Below are 15,619 nucleotides of genomic sequence, written 5' to 3' on the forward strand. Positions count from 1 at the left end.
ACATCTTCTAATTAAGTAAATCATCAGTAATGACTGTTGCGTGCTAGAGAATTCACAGCTGTAAAGTTATATTATTGTCTTTGTATTGTACAAAAATTCAACACACGCACAGACAAAAGAAAAGCTGATAGAGGGGACACCAAAGATTTTTTACGTGGAAAACATGAAAGGGAAAATACCACGGGGCCTAGCAAAATTAAAATGATTCTACTATTCATATGTATGTTATAAAAATTTATTTAATCTTGGATAGTGGAAAATAATATTACAAGAATGGGAGAAACTATTGTAAAAGTTGCAACAAAACAGCTGTGACGATGAAAGACCGACGGCAGAGGTTGTGTTATGGTGATCTGGATTTATCAACGTCGATGGCTCTGGCCGCTGAGCAATAGTGATCCAACAACATTAATAATGACAGACAGGCGGTGGTGATCTGACAATGGTGATTTAACAGTGGATGCCTAACGGTGGCAATGGCGTCAATCGGACACTAGTGGTTTTATAGCAACAATGACGGCGGCTAAGCAACCGTAACTATGGCAATGGCGTGAGACATGTGACCATATTACGGTGGTTGAAGGGAGAATATGATTTGAAGAGTGTGGGCTAAGAGATAGTTACCCGACGAAGACGATAGTGGTCGGGTGACAACAGCAATAATTGTGGCATTGACTAGGCAATAGTGGTCCAACAACAATGGCCACAGTTTAGCAGCGACGTCGGTTCAAGTGACAATGGTTCCGCAATGATGACATTCTACAAAGGAATTCAACGTGACACTGATAGATAATGATCTGGCGACAGTGACAGTGGATCACTATAGTAGCTGCAGTCGGAAGTAAGTGATCCAACATAGCAATAGTCAGGAGATGCTTCAACGATGATGGCAGTGTTTTGGCGATGGCAGTTTAACGGCGACAACAATAGTCTGACGATAATTGTTTGACGATGGCAATGGTGGCTCAATGTCGATCAGTTAACAATGGTCTTATGGCAAATGCAGCTTGAGAATGGTGGTCGGCATGGCGACAATGGTGTGGCGATGGTGGCTTGATGGTGGTGGCTGCAGCGCCTTAGTGTTGATGGGTGTTGGTTGTCCTATTGTAACCAAAGCCCGATGAAGTTGGTCTAGCGCGGTGGTCATGGTCTAGCACAGGCGGCCTGACAGATGTGGCAGTGGCTCGCATTGATTGAGTGTCGGTGGTTCAGTAGCAATGAAAGCTCGATGATAATGGTTTAGCACAACGACAGTGGTCCAACGTTGGTGGTCTGGTGGTTACGACCTGATAATGGCGAAAGTAGCCTTATAATGAAGATGGTGGCTCGCGTCGGTCGGGTGTCGGTGGCCCAATGGTGGCGATACCTCAACATCCAGGGTTCAACATGATGGTGATGGCCCGACAATAAGGGCTGACAACAATGGTCTAACCTAATGGTGGTGGATCGACATTAATGATTTGGCATGGCAGTGGTGGCTTGACATCAGTCAGGTGTCGGTGGTCAGGTAGAAGTAGCGGAGCGACGAAGGTTATCCAGCACTACGATGGTGGTTTGTCCATTGAAAACAGACGGAGGTGACAACTCAGTGTCGATCAAATGTTAGTGGTCTGGAGGCAACAACCTGATGTTGTTGGTTCGACATGACGGTGGTGGTCGAGTGTTGGCGGCCCGACGAAGTTGAGTGCCTCAACGTTGGTCGAGTTTTAGTGTTCTGGTAGCATTAGTGGTGATGCGATAGCGACTTAATGATGGTGAAAGTTGTCAGAGGAAGGTGGAGTTCATAGCTCGCTGTCAATCGGGTACCGTTGTTCCGGTGGCGGGGACAGTGCGACGACGGTGATCCGACACAACGGTTGTGGCACAACAATGGAGGTTCAGCACAGTTGGTGACCCGATGATAGTGAACCGATGGTGGTTGTGGCAGCCCAAAGATAGCGGTCTGACACAATGACGGAGTTCCAGTGTCAGCAGTCTGGCATGGTTGTTGCGATTCAATGTCATTTACGTGTCGGTGATCCGGTAGTGGTGGAAGCCCTACAACGGTGGTTCGACACTACAACGATGATGGCTAGACGACAACTATGTGTCGGTACTTATAAGGTTGAGGAGTTGCCCGTTGGAAGCTGTCGGTCGCCGGAATCTAAATTTCGTCGTCTACTTTGGAAGGACATTTAATTTACATATAAATATAAGTTTAGAAATATATGAAATCAAAATGATCACATATCTTACATAGTTTAAATGAAAGAACACTGTATCTCAAGCCAAGTATCTATCCCGAATAGAAAACACAAGATTTGAGAGTGATACTCGATCAAATAAACTAATAAATATATGAAATCTGTTTGACCTGCGAAAACTATTTTTATTTATAAACCGACAAGTTTTCCTATTTAATACAAAGAATTAAATATGGTTTATATTAAGTTGGGTTCAGAAAAACTTCATATAAGGGCAAGCCCTTATAGTTAATTACATCTTAAATAACTGAAATTACTCAAAAAAATTCTCGATAAAAATCAGGGAATACTATCTTCAAGGAGTTCAAAGTAATAGGACTTTTCGACGATATCGAACAAAGATGTGTGAAAGGGGAATGACTCAAATTTAAAACATTTATTCTAGAATCCAAAGGAGAAAAAACTATAGAATGTCATAAATCCGGAGGAGAATCTCGGTGACTTCCCAAGCTATCTTATAGTTTGGCTTCAGTTTAGAGGAGATATTTTAAATGTTTCATCTTGCCAACTTTAATAATTAGGATTTACACTCGTGTGAAACAATCACATAAATAGTCTGAAAGATATGAGGGATTAGGTCGTAACGAACGACAACTTTGGAATCCTAAAGCGAGTTAGAGCTTAAATTGCATAGCAGGGCTATACAAAAGCCTAAAGATGAGTTGAGGATTTATATCGCACTAGGCGAACGACCTCAAAATCCTATGGAATGTTGTTTAATTCAAAGGAATGGTTTAGCTGGTGTAGACATGTGCTGCTGTTAAAGATGGTCGTGCTGCCCACAATGTTAGCTCCAAGCTCCTCATCGTAGCGCCTTCGAGTTCGATGTTAATTTTAAGTGTACATGCAATTGTTGAGTCAACAATCTGCTGTCGGGTACCTCTTAAAAAACCAACTACTGGTCTCCTACTCTAGGTATAGTGTGTAAAAGAAACAATAGCAGGCATAAGTAAAACAGTGACATCACAGTATGTATAGGAGCAATAAAGCATACGGTATAGGAAAGCAGTAGTAGACAAGAACAGTCAAATGTGTTGTAAAGTAAAGCGTTGTAAATGTAAAACAAACCTGTATGTCTGGGAGGTCCGCTGCTCATTTAAGTGTGATTGATGTAGCATGTATAAGTATAGTGACAGAATTTAAGAAACAAGCTAGCATGTATTGTATAAGTAAAAATGAGCAACAAAAGAAGCACCACCTGAAAAACTCGAGCAAAAGTGGCAAATGACCAATGATGGAAAACTCAAGAAAAACAGTGAATGACAGCCAAAGAAAGTCATCAAAAATACGGGAAGATCCCGGCAAAAGACTACGAGTGTTTTACCAAAAGCTCCAATAAAATCACCCGAAAAACCCGAAGAAAGAAAACCGCAAGCACTTGGGTCGGGGTTAGGCTCAGATATATATATATATATATATATATATATACACTCGAGACACGTAGAAGCACTCTATCTCACTCAGTCACCCTAATATATAAAGTCTGTCACTCAACTAGAAATGTGTCCTACTAAACCTAATTTAGGAGGGTGTTCCTTAGCCTGGTACTGGTAATCGACAAGTGGATAACCAAGTTACAGTACATTTAAAGTTTATATTTTAGCGTACACATGAATTTCAGTCATACAAAAGGAAGTTGCATCAATTTTACAATAAAAATATTTTTATAAATATTGTATTTATTCTTATCATGTTGGTTTTTATCAATTTTGAAAATTATGATTGTTCGCGAGTCGATCACGCCGTCGAGCGTAGAACCGCCAACAACCTAAAAAGTACGGGTCTCCCGCTAGTCTTGTGTCAGTGAATGATAGTACCATCCTACGGTCCATCGGGTTCCTGAATCGGGTCCTGATGTCGTAGGATAGAATATCATTCTGTTTTACCACCGGTGTGCCTTTGTCATCACCGCCTTGAGCCCCAAAACAAAACCGATCTACTTACGACCTTGTTTGATGGTTTCATACATAGCAAAAGTTATATATGTGCACTTATGTATCGGACATAAGCACCAAAAACCCGAACCAAGAAACAAGGAAAACAAACCAAAAAGCAAGAAACAAAAAGAAAAGACTAACCCACCTTCAAAATCCAATTAAAAAAGAGGAGCTAAAACGGTAGCAGTGTTAGTCTAAAAACATTCAATTGACGGGGCTTCTCGAATGAGAAAGGAGGTGAAGTACACTCCCCATGCTAGTCATGAAACATCTCCAAAAGATACAACTTAGAAACTTCCAAGCCATTCCCAAATATCAGAAAATTCTTCTTTTCTTTCTCTTATATTACAATCAATTTGGCCCGTAGGATTGGCCCTGAAAAATTCTCAATATCTCATGCATCATTCATAAAAAGGGGCATTCAAGCTCTTTCAAATATTCAAGAATTAAAATACTTCATTTCAGAATCACCAAAACATTCAATTCCAACTCAAACCCAAAGTTTCTAATGCCATGTGAACCCGACACCATCAAAGAATTCCATATAAGTGCTCACAACCAAGGACGGCAAAGAGGGGCAACAAGCCAAGCCCAACCCAAATTCTACAAGATCACGAGTAGAAACAGCAAAGGAACCAGCTGAGACCCGAAGAAACAGGGACAAAAATAACATAATTAAGTATTCTTGAGTAGGGGTAGCCAAAGGGAAAACAACCAACCACCACAAATCAGGAAACCACAACAGGGAGGCTCACGGCTAGGGACAGTATGGAGAAAGCCAAGCCCAGACCAACCACATCACAAACCCCAAGCCAATAGCTCAAAACCTTAAAAAAACAAGTTTTAATTGCTCATACATTTCAGACCAAGAAAGCAGCAGCAAGGGCCAAAGCAAAACCACCAAAATTAGCTCTAAAAGGCTAGGGAAAAGACAAACTTTTCATTTAATATATTATGAATAGAGAAGGCAGCAAAGAAACAGCAAAACAATGCTCCAAAGCTCCAAAATTAAATAAAATCACCTGCATGTTTCGAACAAAGAGGCAGCCTAGGGGAGTTAAAACCGAGACCCACGAGTGGCCAAAATCAAGCAACCATAAAACTAAAACTGAGCCCAGCAAGGGGGCCAAAACAGAGCCACCATAAAGCAAATTCCACAAAGCCTTAAAACCCAAAATTTACACCCAGCATATACTTCGAACAGGGGCAAGTAACAGTAAACAGAGAAACACTGGCGAGTCCCTAAAGCCAACAACTCAAAGCATCGAAACGGGCTCCAGCATATATTCGAATAAATGTAACAATATAGAGAGCTCAAAAATCAAGCCCCAAATCAAATATTCCATATAGCATGTACTTTGAATAGGCAAACAACAACATGGAGCACTCGATCCAACATGCATTTCGAACAAAGGAGACAACTACAGGGAGCCAAAACCAAACTCCCAATTCCAAATATAACATGTAGCATATATTTCGAACAAGAAGAACAACATGAAGTTGAAAAAAAAAACAGGAGTGAACTCCCCCCATAACAAATATATTTCTTTCAGCAAGCATTTCGGCTGGGGGGAAACGGGAAACAGAGAAATAAAATAAGCCCCCAAAATAAGTTTCAAAGGAAAACCTCGAAGTTTCTGCATGCACACCTCCCAAATCATATGGCTATGCCTCAATCAAAGATAATTTCCACTTCTCATAATACATAGTTACAAAAATCGAAGACTTTCTAAACAGAATATCAAACAAGTCACCAAACTAAACAACCGAAAGTAAAGAGGAAAGAAGAAAGCTTGAAAGCTTTTTTCCCTGCTCACTACTTTCTTCATCAAGCATTCTAAATTGCATAAATTTCAGGCTTCCAAAATTTTCATTGATAAATGTTTCTTAGAAAGAAAATTAAACTCCTCTTTTTTTCTTTAAAATCACCGCCAAAGGTGGAGATAAAAGAAATGCCTCAAGCTCATGGACCACAATTCATAGGATTAACGAGCAGAAAACTTAACCATTCATGCCAACAGACAATAGTTCAGAAAACATTATGAGGTTGACTTTAGATAGAAACTAAGGCCTCAAAAGCTTGTGTGAATATTAGTTTTTCAAATTCCAGAGCTACTTGTAGGAAGACTAAAAGATTAAACAAATAAAACCGGGCCTTTAAGCCAATGTCGAGCGAACAAGTGACAAAACGGGCAACCAAGCAAAGTAACGTAGAACCAAACAAGAAGATGATACTTTGGTAGCCAAATAAGCAGTCACGCAAGAATGTCGAGTCACTCAGCAAGAATACCGAGCAATCTCCAAAAATATTGAACAGTTAAGGGAGGGAGATGAAATTACCTTATTCAAGCTTTTCCAAAACAGAACACAACTCCAATCAGACCTCAAGAACACACAAGATGAACGGAGAAAAAAATCCAACCAAAGAGATTAGAAGAAATTTTGGCAACACCTCCACCTTTCCTCAAAATTTTGGTCAGCCCTAAATCTCCCCCCAAATGGGAGGAGGAGAAAGCTTCCCTGAACTTACCTATGGTGAACCGAAGTCGAGGAAGGCAGGAGAAACGGCGACAAATGCCGCAGAGAGGAGCAGGCGGTAAGGATCGCGTATGGGGCTTGGCTGCGCGCGAGCAGGATGGGGAAGGATTTTGTCGGGCGTGCGAAAGGGATGCGAAGAAGAGCTCGCGTGCGACAAAGCAGAGTCGCGTCCGGGATCATCTCCTGCAGAAGCTATGGGCGGACAGGACAAAGCGAGAGGCCAGAGGCGGGGCGTGCGAGAGACCTAGGGATTTAGGATTTTAGGGAGAGGGGGAAAAGGTTATATGTTATAATAATAATAATAATAATAATAATAATATTATTATTATTATTATTATTATTATTATAACATATAACCTTTTCCCCCTCTCCCTAAAACCTTTGTACATTTTCTCCCAGACACGTCATCGCAGCAAAATGAACATCTCCCCTAGGCAAAATCGATGCTCTAGACGCGCTGACACAGTCCGTTCCGTCATCCGAGGTCGTCTGAATAACCTCATCGACGACCAGGTCGAAAACACGTCAAATTCAATTTTCGTCAAAATTTTGGTTCGAGCTCAATTGATCAGGATGATGTAGATGGTTGTCATGAGAGGTTTAGAGAAGATTTGAAATGATTTTGAGTTGATTTGGGAGTTAAATTTGATGAATTTTGGTCACTTAGTTAATTTTGGGGTGTTGGGTTGGACTTGGGTTTGGGTTAGGCTAAGGTTGTGTTAGGTCCAAATTGATTGTTCAAAATGGTTTAGAGGAATGTCAAAAAGAGTTCTCAACATAAATTGGGTGTCAATTTTGGAATTTTGGCATTCAATTTGGTGACATTTGGAGACATGGCTAAATTGGGGCAAAATTGGGAGTTTTGGATTTGGGTTAAAATTGGATTCAAATGTGGGTCAATTAGGCTTGGACTTGGTTTGAATTGAGTTTGATCATGCTGAATTTAAGTTTAGAACTGAAATTGGAGGAAATTGAGATCAAACTGAGTTTAATTGAAAAGTCCAAATTGGTTTCGTGGACAAAAGGCTGAGTTGGATATTTGGTGAAATTGAAGTGCCAACCATCCTGATTTGAGCCACGGACCAATGGAATCTCCATTTGAGTCCTCTATGTCTGGTTCTAGCTAAACCCCAACCTAGGGCTAGAGGGTCTAGGAGACCATCTAATGAATCTCCCAAAGGATCAAGGGATCAAAGTCAACAAGTTTTGGTTTAGGGTTGTGAGTGAATGGGAGTGAAAATGAGTGAAAGTGCGTAAACTAGCTCCAGACCAACACCCTGGGTCAACCCTAAGGTCAAGCAGTCCGATGGGGATTCACCTTGAGCTCTCTCATATTGACCTCACCTACTGAGTGCTAGAGGTTATGACCAATATGTGGAACTTCAAGTTGAGCAAAGAATGTTTTAGAGTTTCTAATGAGTTTCTAATGGTGAGGGTTCGGTGAGGGTTCCTTTTCTAGTTCTCTAGGAATAGTCAACAGAAAAGTCCTATGGCTAGACCCTAGGCTACTAAAGAGGAGAAAGCTAGACCTCAACCAAAAGTGAGGTTAATACTATGATTTTTAGACGATGTTTGTCCAATGGTGGCCACGGAGATGATAGCCCAATGATGGTGGTATGTCATGACGGTGGTGGCCCGGTGTCAGTTGTACGGGGCGGCAACAACAACCGAGCAACAGCGATCCAACGATGAAAGCCTGTTGACAGTGGCTATCAAGATCACCAAATATATTTCAAAGCTTCTTATTATGTTTTATTTGATTTGGGCTCACTTGGACTCAAATCAGACCATTTTTTATATTGTTTTGTTTTTGTGACTGAGACATCATTTGATAATAAATTGTAGTGTGGGTATTTCCAAATTTATTTTTAAAATTTCTGCTCTAAATATGAACCGAAATCCGTGCAAAACAATATATTTTTTTTAGATATGTATAAATGAGAAGTTGAAATGAAGGAACCATAAGATCTTGCTCGAGTTGGTCATCATTCCCTTTGCCATTAGTTGTAACCTTAAGATGATAAACTTCATAACATAAAATATAAGTCTATGTTACCATATGCAATGTCTGAATATTCAACGATTAATGATTAGCCTTGATTGATAGTGCTCTCCTGCTATCGAGCAATATATAACCATAATTACTTGCAAATATGAAAAATCTCAAACCGAAAAAAAAAAAAAAATCTTATAAAATGAGGCAAAATCTCTCATCAATGCCTTATCTAAAATCTAACATGCCTCTTGAAAATTTGGCCTGAACCAACACAAAACACCCTCATCTAAGGAATTCTGGGACAAGAATTTTTGGAGCCCTCAAATACTCTTAAAATCAAAAAAAAAAAAATCTCTTGGTTTGTTTCAAAAAAAAAATTGTACTAGCCAATACAAAAAAAAAATTACATAAGATCCTTCATCCAAAAAATCAAGTGGGTGATATATACAAATCATTATTTTTCAGGAATGAGCAAAAGATACAAAATAACCATTATTGTTAGGAATCATATTATATATTTTCTTCCTCAATCTTTGTTTCAATAAAATAATTCTTCAAGAAAAAATTGAAAATAATGGCAAAAAAAAAGAAATATTTTAAGCATGTGATTGTTGGAAACACGAAGCTACAACTTTCACTTTGTCAATAATTCACATCCTAAATGACTCTGAAATAAAAGTCAATCAGACAATAAGACTCCCTTCAAAAACAAAAATAATAATAATAATAAAACGATGTATTTCTCAAGTCAATTTTTCAGTGGCAATATAATGAAAATATTAAAAAAAAAAATTATAAATTGGGAGTAATATACCTCTGTGTACCTTCCAAATTCAACTCTTTAATCTTTTCAGATAGCGGCATAACGGGCTCAGTTACAATGTAAATTGTGTGTTTCGTCATAGATCCATCAACAACTTCAACCTCAGTACTATGGACAAAGGATAGTATATTTGGATGTCTAACCTGTAAACAACAACAGAAGATAATATGAACCAATACAACACAAAAATAATGGAACTCAAAATGCAGTCACTAATATGGAAGAAACTAGCATGCTCTCAGGAAAACGCACAAAACAACGAAAAATTTAAATTTGGCGGGCAAAGATGAAGCCTGTTGCAAGTTTTAAATATTATAATTCACAACTAAGAAAAATATACAGCTCATCTATCCTATCATATTGCTTAGCACATCTATCATATTGCTTAGCACATTGCCAACTATACCATACTATGCAGGATTCAGAGAACCCCAATTCCATAAGAAGATTCATATTGGCCCAGTAAAACATACAAAGGTGATCCTAGACATCAAGGAGCAGCCTGAAAAATTACTGAAGCATCCTTGAAAAGAAGGAGGCATTTAATAAGTGCATATACCGCCATAGCAAAATAGATGTTCGAGACTGTCATGAATTCTAAAAAAACTGCCTAACTACAGCATTTTTTTAGTGAAGAAAAGATAAAAAACATGTGTAAAGCCCAAGGATCATATTAGCACATCTTCTATCACTGTCAACATGAAAAATAAATGAAAATTTTGCTTCGTTATTAGAGAGTTACACTATAAAATGTAGCCAAAACAATTGCCAAATCGAGCAATTTACAATTTTATGCACTACTCTCACATCAAACTTAAAAAAATGTCAAAATCCTATCAATCTTACTAGAATTACATTATCAATAATAAAATGCTGAACAATTAAATCGCTAAAAGAAATGGAAATTGCTTTTGTATAGAAAGGATGGCTTACGGTGCGCAATCGCTTAACACCATTGCGACCAGCAAGTAAGTGTCCATCCTGACTGCTATTCCCAGACAAAGAAAATATTGACACAGGAGAAACATCATCCTGTTACAACAAAGATAATAGAAAATTGAGTTATCCACAACGCAATGTACTGATAATAAATAAATATCACACCTAAAAACAAGCTCATTCATCAGATCACTAGCTTCATTTTGGAAAGCTCCATGTATGCAACAAATCAATCAAATTTTCAAACAACTTAAAATCTTCAAGAGAAACCATCAGTATAAACTCAATAAGTTTGTCCATCCTTTGTTAGCCACTCTCAAAACAATATATCATTGATGACCTTATATCCATAGAAAGTTCTACATGGGCACCAACTTTATCTTGCTCATAATCAAAACCACTCAGGTCCATCTCATACAGGCTAATCAAAATGCTTGACTAACTTGCCTGGGATGTCCAAGGAATGCATAACAAGAACAATTCAAATAGGAAGCAAAATAAAGAAATAAAAAGCATAAAAGGCTGAAGATGGTAAATTCCATCGCAATCTTTTGCATGATTTAATTCCTCCTTCTTGCACCAAAATACACTAACTAAATTTGCACCACTTATTCATAAACAACTAACTAAAAGACGGTATGCTTCCAGCAGCCCAAAGAGTTGATTCAGCACAAACAAACTTCCTATACTTGCTTCTTCAAAAAAAAAAAATTGATCACATTTCTGAAAAATATCAATCTGTAATCTTCAAGCTATTCCAAATTTGCTTCAATACCCACATAATTCTCAAAGAATGACTTCCAGAAGCTCTACTGAATGAAATTCAAATTTTGATCTCAGATTACTTGCAAGAAGCGTAGCATGAAAAAACTCATAAGAAAGAATCTAACATTGGAACTTTCACGAACGAATTACAAAATTTGGGAACTCAAATGATCGAGGACTAGAACCTTGGAAGTTCCGCCGTAGTGAGTCCATGAGCCCCAGGACGAGGAATAAGGTTCGCCGATATTGTATGGAAAATCTTTGAGCCCCGCCCCAGATCCAGCTACCACTCCCTTGAGAAACTTGAGCATTATTTAGGTTGGAAGGGTTACGAGAGGAAGATTAAGATGCAAAAAGACTGTGATCTGGGAGAAAGAAAACGGCGAAAGGAAGCAGAGGAGCCGAGAGACAGAATAAAAAATATGCTTTTTTTACATGAAACCCACTCAAAATATTAAATATTTCATTTTACACAATTAATTTTTAAATATAACACTTTAACCACCTAAAATTATAAATATAATATTTTAACCACTCAAAATTTTTACTCGAAACTTTCATTAAGTGAGAATGGAAGGTGGTTATAATAAAAAAAAAGTGATTAAAATATTATATTTAAAATTTATATGAATAAAATGAAATATTCAATATTTTGTGTGGTTGCTATATAAAAACCCAAAAAATATTGCTGAAAATATTTCAACCATTTAAATTTTAAATATAATATTTTAAATATTTTTATTTAAATCATCTTCTGTTATTAATTAGTGAAGAGTTATAGTGTAAATTTAGGTGGTTAAAATATTACATTTAAAATTTGGATGATTGATTTTTTATATTCAATCTTTTGGATGATTGGTATATAAAAATCCTTAAAAAAAATGCATTTCCTATCATATATTCATTACATAATAGTTGCATTTGGATTTGTTGAATTTGTTTTTGATAAATTTAGCAACATTTAGAGCAGGATTTAAACATGATTTAAGCTAAATCCTGCCAGACTGATATTTTGGACAAGTAAATACTCAGATTTATATTTGGATTTCACCCATTTTTAATGTAAGTCTCGGATTTAGTAAATCTAGTTATTCCTTTAATTTAGTAAATCTGGGGATGTGCAAAGAGAGAATGATGCGAGCAGGCTCACCTTCCTCGATTGTTTTAGGTAGGAGCGGAGCAGAGACAAGAGAAAGATGGGAGTTTCGGTAGTCTGTATATGTTGTGATCTCGTCGTTTCCTTCTCAACTAGCTCTAATTGTGACTGTATCGCAAGGGTTCGGTTACGAAAGTGATGTTTTTGGGCAAAAATGGGAGAGTGGGAGAGCACGGACAAGGGTTTCAAGTAGAGGGGGAAGAGTCTTTTTGGCGAAACTGGGAAATGCAAAGTTATGTAGGCTAGTGTTACGAGCAGTGGGATGAAGGGGTAGAATGGTTTGTAGTTCTAATTAAATTTTATTTAAGTTAATTTTATTCATTTAATTAATTAACATTTAATAATCAATTAATAATATTATCATATTAATTTTAATTAGATAAAATTATATGTAATTTTTAAATATTTAATTAATAATAATACAATAAATATTAAATTTAAATTTATTTAATAAAATAAGAATTAATTATTAATTAATGTAATTAATAAGTGATTATTTATTTATTGATTAATGTTAAATTAATCAATAAATATATTTGTAATTAATAAAATTATCTTGTGGTAGTTGAGCCTAACTTTGGATAACTATATTTGTGTTTCTAAATATATACTAAGCTTAAGTAAAAACTTTCAATAATAAATGTTAATTCTAGATATCAAGGTATTTGGTATAAGAAAATAAGACTATATTTTTCAATTTTAAGTAAAGGAATTTGTATTTTTGAAATATTAAAAATCTTAGAGTTTCATATAAGAAGAAAAGAATGAAATTTATGAAAAATCTTCAAAACTGATATGAATTTATAAAGTGAAGGAATGTGAAAAGTTTTTAACTTTAAGAAGAGGATAGTGAAGTCCAAAATCATTAAAGGCTATCCAGATATAGTAATTCTCATATGAAAAAAGAAAAAAAAAAGAAGGGATTGAAAATGATCCTAAAAGAAAAGAGAAAAGAAAAATATGTGAGGAGAAGTTTAAAGAGATGTCTAATCAAAAATTGACTTCACTTAAATCAACTTAAGGAAGGAGGCTTAGCTACATTCTCTAAATTTGTATTTAAGTATTAGCATATTTACTAATAGAGTTTTCATGAATTTCTTTTTCTTATGGATATTCTAAGTGACTTCAATATGACAATTTGCAATTTTTCTTGAAAAGAATAAAAAATTAGAAATCTTAGACTTGACTACTAGATATTTTTATACATTTAGTAATAACTTGAGTTATTTTTAAATTTTTTTTAAGTTATGCTATGAGATTTAGTATACCAAAATATGAAAATCTAGAAGTTAAACTCTTTACTACAAATCATATTTTATGTAGTAAAGGAATTACTTGAGGACAAGTAACATTTAAGTTTGGGGGATTTTGATGCATAAAAAATATATGCATTTTTAGACATATATTTTATACTCATTTTTGGTGATATTGTGTTTTAAATGAAGGTATTTTTCATGTTTTATTGCAGGTTGATGATTTTTAACACTTGAAGCAAAAAGGATGGAATTTGGAGTCAAAATGGCATTTAGGAAGAAAAACTCAGCGCCGACAACGCCAGCATGAAGGAGGAGTCCAGAGCAGCGGGGGGCTAATGACGTCATTTGACAGAGAGCACAAGAAATAATTTAGACCACGAGCACCGACGGCGCCAATGTCGTTGTTGGGTGAATTTCTAGATGATTCTATAAATTTGAATGCTTTTTGAAGAGTTATTGGATACACCTCTTGGAAAATCAACATTATGCTTATTTAGAGCAAAAATTGATCAGAAGGGGAGGCTAGTGTGTCATTGAGTCTTCCGGTATTGAGTTTTTTGGAGTGTTATATTGTATGCATTGTTTAGAGTGGTGAGTCTAAGTTTGATTTCTTCTAAGAGTTGTTAGAGAGGGAGAGAAGTGAGAGATTTTCTTCTTCCTTGCATCTTTGAAGAGAAAATCAAGAGTCTTGTAAAGAGAGAAAGAGTCCAAGAGAGGCTACAAGGGATTTGTTTTGAGGAAGAGTTAAAGATAAGTAGTATTTGTTTATTGTTGTTGTGTAAACTTTCTTTTATTCATGAAATTTGTATTTTGTCGTATCTTTCTCATGAGGTCAGAGTAGTTTTTTTTGTTTTTCTCCCTACTCTGAGATATGGTGAAATGAAGAGATAATTTAAATGTGTCAATTTTAAAATATAAAGTAAATTGTGATGATTTTTCACTCTGCTATTAATTTACTTTTTGATTTGGCCAATTGAAATATTAACATATGTTGTGAAACATACTATCCGGGAAATGAAGTATGAGTTTTACAACAAAGTGATAATCACATTTGATTCCATGAAGGAGTGTTTCGTTTATGGAATTGGGTGAAAATAAATAAGGAAATATATATTATTGGGCGAAGAATTAGAGATTCTAGGGTGAGACTAAAATCCTCAAATTGGTCTTAGTGTTTAAGAATTAAAGCGAGAGTTAGCTTTCAGAGGAAGGAAAGTGGGAGCTCTTTATTAAGAGCCAGTATCCTCCTAGCCTAACCATGGGTTTAGAGGCTAAACCTGAGATTAACCAACAATTCTCTATTACACTTGACTAAGGGTAGAGAATTAAAATTGCTCCTATTTGGCACAATACAAATTCAAACCATTTATCTCTTTTAATTAACCAAAAACTCATGTAGTGGGAAATATGTTTTATCATATTAGATAACTTCATCACAAAAACATAGTTTGGTAGTTATTTTTTAGCTTTGCTTTACAGTATTGCTAGTAATTGATAATTTAGTTCTGATAGCACATTAAAAATTCAAAATTAGTGTAGTAGGTTTTCTTTATTGTTGTGAATTTCTTAATTTAAATTTCAAATTTAAACCTTTATCGTGGGATCAGTATTTGGGGCTTAAATAGAAAGTCTTGTATTACTTGATAACGATACGTATACTTGCATAAAATACCAACATAAATTGCTTCAATTTCTTATTCATCTTATTCATAAAATAATGAACCAAGTTTTTTGTGTCGCTGCAAAGCAGAGTCAACTTTATTAATTTTACATAACTATAATTTCAGTGATCAGTTGTCCTAAGTTAGGTCGGTTGACTCAGAGATTCAATTGAATTGGCTCAACCCGAGTTAGGTCAGGTTGACCAAGTGATTTAGTTGAATTGGGTTAACCCTAGTTAAGTCGGGTTGACCTAGTGGTTCAGTTAGAGTGGGTTCACCCAAGTTAGGTCGAGTTGACCCAGTGG

At 36.2% G+C, this 15,619-nt stretch overlaps 1 protein-coding gene across 1 annotated transcript in view; it reads right to left on the minus strand.

The window, feature by feature from the left end:
- Positions 1 to 11,638, minus strand: part of LOC110037372 (probable inactive serine/threonine-protein kinase scy1) — a 106,181-nt gene extending 94,543 nt beyond the window's left edge. Inside the window, exons 1-3 of the mRNA XM_020742005.1 lie at positions 11,427 to 11,638; positions 10,471 to 10,569; positions 9,529 to 9,680 (exon numbers count right to left, since the gene is read on the minus strand). Of these exons, the coding sequence (XP_020597664.1) occupies positions 9,529 to 9,680; positions 10,471 to 10,569; positions 11,427 to 11,552 (377 nt within the window). The 5' untranslated portion in view covers positions 11,553 to 11,638. The remainder of the gene's footprint in view (positions 1 to 9,528; positions 9,681 to 10,470; positions 10,570 to 11,426) is intronic.
- Between the last annotated feature and the right edge of the window lie 3,981 nt (positions 11,639 to 15,619).

Source organism: Phalaenopsis equestris, unplaced genomic scaffold, assembly GCF_001263595.1.
Source record: "Phalaenopsis equestris unplaced genomic scaffold, ASM126359v1 Scaffold219108, whole genome shotgun sequence".
Classification (NCBI taxonomy): Eukaryota; Viridiplantae; Streptophyta; class Magnoliopsida; order Asparagales; family Orchidaceae; genus Phalaenopsis; species Phalaenopsis equestris.